Below are 7,531 nucleotides of genomic sequence, written 5' to 3'. Positions count from 1 at the left end.
GGGCTGCAGGTGCGAGAAGAGATATTTGTACCCTTTAGAGGGTATGAAGTACTTCCACTCAACTCCTTTAGCGGTAGGCGGATAGATGCAGCGGTCTGCTATAGAGTCTTAAAGTTGCTCTGGATCATTTTTATCAGTGGCAGAGCTACCCTGGATGGCCCCTCCAGAGCCAAGATGTCCACCATGGGGTCCTCAGGTTTGACCACCTCTTCCACCTGCAACCCCATGTTGCGGGCAATCCTGGGTAGCAAGTCCTGGTGGGCTTTGTGGTCGATCGGGGCGGGGGGGAGATGTCCTGAGGCCGAAGCTTCTGCCACCACCTCATCTGGGGACGAGGATGAGGAGGCCAGAGGTGGTGTGGGGTCTTCCTGACCCTCCAGCTCTCTTGCGTCCTCCTGCCCAGTGCCGAGGACCTCAGCACCGACTGTTGTCGCGGTGGCCTGGATGGGTGGCGGGCTTTGTGCTGTCGTCGTCTTGGAGCCCCAAGGCATAGGTCAGTCTCTGGGCGGTGGGGGAGTTCGACTTTCGGAGGCTACCAACCGGAAGCCCCTGGAAAAAGACCCCCTGGGCCTGGTGGTAAGCCCAGGGGTTCCAAAAGGGCCACTGTGCAGGTGGCTGCCACTGAGGGTGCCAAGACACCTCACCTGCATCGTGTTGGTGCCTGTCTGACTTGTGCTGGCTACATCGTAAATAGAAGGATTCCGAATCCGAGTCCAACGAAGCCAGCCTCGACCGTGAGGACCATGGCGGCGCCGACGGGGACCAGTGTCAAGGAGCCGGTGCCGGGGACCGGTGCCGCTCCACCCTCGATGTCGGGGAGGGTGATCGCCACCCCGATGGTGTCAGGGAGCCTTGCCTGGAACCCGCCTCCGGCGAATGGTGCCGTAACACGGAAGATCGGGAGCAGTGCTGAGCTGGGGAGGGCAACTGCCTCATCATGGCCGGCTTGCTTCTAGACGGTGCAGGTCGTTGCAGCACTGGAGGCTTGTCTCTGACTGCTGGGGCTGAGGTATTGTCATGGCAATCAGATCCCTGGCAGCTTCAAAAGTTTCCAGGGTGGATGGCAGGTCTAACTTCTCCACGTGAGGATTGCCTTTCAGGAGTGTTGCTGGGCACCGGACTCAACGGTCCCCTTAACGGGACCGAAGTTGATGGCACCAAGTCCGGCGCTCTTGGCACCGAGTACTCCAGCATAGGACGCACTGCTGCTGCACCAGCCGGCATCACCGTCTTCGGCACAGGGGAGTGATCCCATCAGTCTTTCTGTGCCACTTGTGCGGCACTGGGGAGTGAGAGCGGTGCTGGGTTGTCTCCACAGCCTATGGTGCCGGGGCACGCCAGTGCCAAGGATCAATTAGGCCAGAGTCCTTCCTCTGCACCTTGTTGCGCACAGAGGCTGGGGTGCTCGGCACAGACACGCTCGGTGCTAGGTCCTGGTGGTCCATGGCAGGCTTGGGGCAAAGAGCGGACTCCATCAAGAGCTCTTTAAGACGGAAGTCTTGCTCTTTCTTCGTCCTGGGGCGGAATGCCTTACAGATCCTGCACATGTCTGGTGCGTCTCCCCCAGACACTTTAGGAATGCGTCATGGGGGTCGCCTGTTGGCATAGGCTTACTGCAGGTTCTGCAGGGCTTAAACCCTCGGGACTGAGGCATGCCCCAGAACCCAGGGGAAGGTGAAGGGATTGGGGGGTAGCCCCACCCCCAATACCTTATCTACAAACTACAACTACAAACTAAAAACTAACAGCTACTATAAACACTAAGGGAAGCACTTGCTATGCAAGCGACCGCAGTTCCAATGACGGTCACTGGTGGTAAGAAGGAACTGAGGCGGCGCCGGGTTGGCAGGGTCATATATTTGGCGCCATGAAGGCACCACTCCAGGGGGCTCCACCGCCAACCCGACGGGTGCTGCTAGGGGAAAAACGACTGTGCACACGGCGCACACACACCTAATTGGAAACATCAGAGTGTTGTGGTTTTTGTTTTACTGACACCCACCCATTTACTCCATATTTATTTGATCCTCTCAGCACATACTACATGGTCGCTGTGCAAAGTTAATACAGACTTTCATAAATTGCTTATGAGTAGTTCGCAAACTGGAACTTCCAAGTGTCTCAGTAGTTACATCTGACAGTCTTGAAACAATACTACTTCCTGCCAGTTGTAGCCCGGTGGAGCACTCTGGGTCTCCAGAGGCTTTTTTGATCAATTAAACTGAAAGGGAAAAGGGAAAGAACAAGCTGCAATAAGGGCAGTGCTTTGTCAGGTGTTTCTTTAGAACAAATTCAATGGTGCTCATATTTGCAGATGACCACAGAATAAGAAGGTTCGCAAACGCATGAGAGTGCAGAACCAAAGTTCAACGTGACCTGGAGAGTTGTGGGAGCTATGGTCGGGATAGTCACCAGTAAGATACGTAAAGGCCTATACCTAGAGAGTGGAAATAAACAGCACAGAAACAAACTGGGCTCTGGAGAGTAGAGGTTTAACCAAGCTGCCACATCATACCGCCCCGAAAACAAATTTGTTTTCATGTTGTCCCAAAATCACCAAGCAGCCTAGTTGTCAGTGTGATTGCCAAAGGGAGACTGGGAAGAAGTTGAGAACTACCAGCTTCAAAAATTTCGTTGCTCCAGTTGTTGTGGAGGAAACAAAACAGCTGAGTGGAGATTCTCTCTGCTTCCAGCCTGGAGAAGTTCACATCAGGAATCTCACAGCAACCAGACCTAACCTCACCCTTTCCTCAAGCTGGGGTAAATAAATGCCCAGAGAGGGGCCTGGCTTCCCGATCAACCTTAACATGTCTAAATGGAAGTAATTCCAGCTTTACTTCTCCAACTGCTTCAAGTTCAGACAGAGATATTCACTAGCTCAGCCAGGGTAGGAGTGTCGGCAAACAATGATAAACACCTTTGTTCTGAGGGAAGCAGCTGAAGTTTCCTTCGCAAAGCAGGTGCATATTGCTATGGCTACTGAGATACATATTGCCAGAGACACAGAATAGCTAAGTGGACATCATCAGTGATAGGCAGTCAGGAGACCTGGGTTCTGCCCCAGCTTTGCCACTGTCTTGCTGTATGACCAAGAGCAAATCAGCTAAACTCTTTGTGTCTTAAGTTTCCCCATATGCGAAATGGTACTTACCTTTGAGATCTACTGATAAGTGTTGTGATCATTTTGTAAGACAGTGGATAAGCATTATCAGAAGTACAGATCTTGGTACCATTCTCCTATTTCCACTGGGACTGTAAATTAAGTCATTTGATTGGTGCTTTCCCCAGGCATGCTGTGTGTGCATCAACAGACACGTGTACAAATATATAAATGACCACACTTTTCTTATGGGAAAGCAGTTTGCGTATTTGTGAGTTGGGTAAGATTTCTTGACATGTTTCTGTGTTATCTTCATTTGCATCTAACTTCTTCATTATCTGGGACAGTAGAAAGGCCACAAAGCTCAAAGACAGTCTGCCTGTGAATTATATTGTGTTCTGTAAAATCTAGTTTTTACATCCCTTCTGGTAGTAAGAGGCCCTGCAGAGTGTAAACCACTGCACTACCACCTTCATGAACTATACTGGAAAAACACAGAAAAATGGGGAACTCAAGAAACTGTAGTTTGTTACTAAATAAGTGTTTCAAGGCTTATCCATGGAGTTCATTGGGAGTTTTGCCTGAGTAAAAACTGCAGAACCTGAGGCTCATCTCTTGTAAGCCATGAAGACCTATTAGAAGAAATGCTAATTTCCATTTTGCTAGAACTACGCTCTTCTAATCCCTGCATTTATTTCCCTGGTCATGGGGAATTCACATACTAATCCAGCTCTTTAAGAATCTTTTACAACGCTAAATCTGACAGAAGGATGCAACTTGAACAAATATTATATAAACAGATTTGTGAATAGGCACAGTATATAACAAACAAAATGTTTACAGGACACCAAGATATTACAGGATGTTGTCATAACCCATTTAAAAGCAAACATGGCAACCACAATCATTCAAACTGCAAAATAAATTTTGTTTACCTGCAGTTAGATCCCTTATACAAGATCTCTGAAAAGGGAAGAGTTAGTATAATTAAACAACTCATGAGCTTGACATTAATTCAAGTAATTCATTACAGGTCATCCGATTACTGTGTTCTAATGTTGTTAAGATATTAAAGTTTAAATTAATTTTGATAAAGCAATGTGTTTGCTGCATAAAATGTTAATGCACTATTCAGCCTAGGAAATACATCTGTACATTAAAAAAAAAAAAAAAAAAAGAAATTTCCACCAAATACTTTTGCATAATGGACCCTTTTGTAGTCTATATTGTAAACACAGAGAATTTAAGAAATAGTCTGGTTTACCAAAGAATATTTATACAAAAATATTTTAATGCTAAATATATTTATACAAACGATATGGAAACCGATTAACCAAAACTGTCAACATATCTTTGTAACATACCAAGAACTGCCATCAAAAACACTGGTTTTCAAAGTTGCTTACAAAAACAGATCTACAAATGCTATTGCATTAATTTTTTAAAAATCCTATATGAATGCAAATGCAATCTAGAAAACAAAATTCTCCAAGTGACTGAAAAAAAAATTCTGCAAACCACTAGAGTATCTATCGAGCAAATAATATATTCTGCCAAAGCATATGTACAGTAGATAGCTTAAATTAAAGTATGTTTTTAAATAACCACTTACAAGACTTGATCACATTTTATTCTCAATTCAAATTTTTATTTAGAATTAAAATTTATAGTTTAAAAATTATACACATTCTGTATAAAAGTTTAAAAAAATACATTGATTTATTGATAAATGTGTCAGATTAAATTTACATTTAAAACAATATTGTATTGCATATTTTAACACTTATAACAAAAATAAATTAATGAGAATGAATAAATCATTTGAAACCATGCTAAGATATTCCTTTAGAAAAAGGTAGTAAAATTGTACCCTAATTCTCAATGCCATTCTACTGTAAATAAATAATTATAAAACCTGGCAATAGATAGAAGTATGTACTAGCTAAAAGCACTTACTACAGGGCAATAGGAAAGATATGGAAGGATGCGGACATAGTGAAAAGAAAGAAGAAAATTAAATCCTATACTGCTAGTTGATTAAGACTGGATGTTTGAATTCCCAGTAAAAATGCTGTGTCCTATAAAAGAAAAACAATGGGTTTGTGCCCTTTTGCTTGTTATGATGTTACAAAGGTGGCTTGGGATTTTTAAAAAAAAATAAACAAAATTCTCAGCTTTTTTTATTTTAGAAATTCAGTTGCCTGCCATGGAAGACTCTAGCTGATGGGAGGTATGACTATATTATGAGATCACAGATACCAAGGAAATGAAATCTGATTGAGAGGGATGTGATTTTCATTCTGTTTAAAACTCTTGATTTCGTTTGTTTTGGTTAACACCTATTTAATTAAAACACTGGGGGGGGGGGGGGGGTCACACAACTGCCTTTCATAGGTATTTATCACCTCCAAGTTCCCAATGAACATCTGAATCATGCAAGATGACTTCCAAAGGCATTAAAGATTTAACAGTCTGCTATTTCTAAGATAAAAGAAAAAGCACACACCCCCTCCCCAAATAAAAGCTTTAAAGCCCAAAACCCTTTCAGACCTTCTTCATACATCCGAAAGGATTAAAAAAAATAAATAGCACAATCCTTTCCATCCCCCTTCTTTGCTTGAAGGGCACCTTTAAAGGGAACAGACAGGTTCACTGGAAACACTTAGGAAATGCTGGAATACTACTTAAAACTAAACTGGATGGTTTCTTAATGTAGTTAATAGTCAACAGCTGTGAACTGAAGCACAACATATGACACAAGGTCATTTATATTAATCATTCACTATGTCCTCTCTCTTGGCACATATTTCTGTGCATAAAATCAAATGCTACATTGCTCAAGCAAATCCTTATTTTGGCATCACAACGTGGAGCTGTTTAGAAACGGTTTCCTTATCTAATTCAGATTTCCCGCTTCCCAATATAACTATACAAACATGTACATAAATATATACAAACAAGGTTAGAAAAATATTTAATTTTTGCAGGTTTAAATAATTACTGAAAAGTGTTAATACAGGAATACAATAATATTTTGTACAGCTAAACTTTTATATATGTATAAAAAGCATTTTTTCATAGCAGCCTTTGCATTGCAAATGAAAAGGTGACATAGATGGTAGAATGGGATCTACCTAAAGTTCATGCTGCAAATCACAGGCCAAGAAACACTAATCCTCTACTAAGAGGAATGTCCGTACCAGGTATAAAGTTTCAGGAACGAAGAGTGCTGTTGCTACACAGAGCAGACAAAGATGGCACCTTATCTCCTGTCACATACTGTCCAAGCTTCATAAGTGCATAGTACCTTGACGGGGTGAGGGGGGAAATCACTTCTTCCCAACATCATTTCGCATAGTCTAAAAGGCCAACTTAAACCACAGAGGGTGAGGCCAATGTATTCTTCTAATGAGAAGAAAAATTATCCACAATAATGGATTGGCTAAATTGGATTTGTTTATCGAAGGGAGGCCACAGATTATTCCACAATGCATTAAAAAAAGACAGACAGACAGACTTCTTTGAGGAGGCGGGTGGAGGAACAGGGAGGTATCAACAGCAGGTATCATGCAAGGAAATTAGTAAGTGATATTTAGTTTGTTTTTGTTGAGTTCCCGCTCCAAGTTTCCTATCAGAGTATCAATACTTTCTTGCAGGTCTTTGAGGTTTACTCTGTGGTCTACTGCTGAATCTATTGTTTGCATTGTCAAATAGGTCTGAAATGTATGCTCTTTAGACATGGATTTTGCGTGTTCAATCAGTCTATCTGGTCCATCTACTTTGCTGCAATCTTCTCCACTTTCTGTATCTTCTGAAGGAACATCATCATAGTCTGCTTCATTTAGGGTCTCCTTTGGATTCAAAAAGTAGTTTTCCCCACAACTGCTCCAGTCTCCTGCATAACGATTACTTGAGGGACTGTCTAGTCTGGCTGGTCTGGGCCTAAGTACCCCTGACATTTCAGTACTGCTCAAATTCAACATCTGAGGCCGCTGCTTCTTGGGTCTCAGATAATTCAAAGACGACTGGTTCCCTGGAAACATGTTTGAGTATGTTGATTCTTTGGCAGTTGAACATTGCACTAGAACAAAGAAGAAGTTTAATGAAAATCATAACAATCATATTGCTAGTAGAGACCAGCAACAAAAGGTTGTCCATTTATTTCACTCTACTTTACACACTCAAAACATGCATTAATACATGCAAACTTATGGCCAACACATTCCACTATTATTTTTTTCTGCCATTGTCTGACATTACTTAGATTAAAAGGAAAATCTAATGGAAAGCCCAGTTTTGAAGATTCATGCCATATTTAATCCGCAACTGAAAAAGTCTATTTAAAAACAGAAAACTTCCAGAGCATTGATTAACTCACGCAGTTGAGTTAATCACCATCTAGCTATGGTCAAATAAAAGCAAACAGCTTAG

At 42.5% G+C, this 7,531-nt stretch overlaps 1 protein-coding gene across 2 annotated transcripts in view; it reads right to left on the bottom strand.

Annotated features, from left to right (window-relative positions):
- Window positions 1–5,904: 5,904 nt before the first annotated feature.
- The window catches only part of LOC112107710 (rho GTPase-activating protein SYDE2), a 47,306-nt gene continuing 45,679 nt past the window's right edge, over window positions 5,905–7,531 (bottom strand). For both annotated transcript variants that reach the window (XM_024201542.2, XM_024201540.3), the window contains exon 7: window positions 5,905–7,181. In XM_024201542.2, coding sequence (XP_024057310.2) covers window positions 6,679–7,181 — 503 coding nt within the window. In that variant the 3' untranslated portion in view covers window positions 5,905–6,678. The remainder of the gene's footprint in view (window positions 7,182–7,531) is intronic.

This window comes from Terrapene carolina, unplaced genomic scaffold, assembly GCF_002925995.2.
Source record: "Terrapene carolina triunguis isolate 2854851 unplaced genomic scaffold, T_m_triunguis-2.0 Scaffold210, whole genome shotgun sequence".
NCBI classification, from domain to species: Eukaryota; Metazoa; Chordata; order Testudines; family Emydidae; genus Terrapene; species Terrapene triunguis.
The sequence above is the reverse complement of the archived record's forward strand: the minus strand, read 5'-3'. Positions and strand labels throughout refer to the sequence as shown.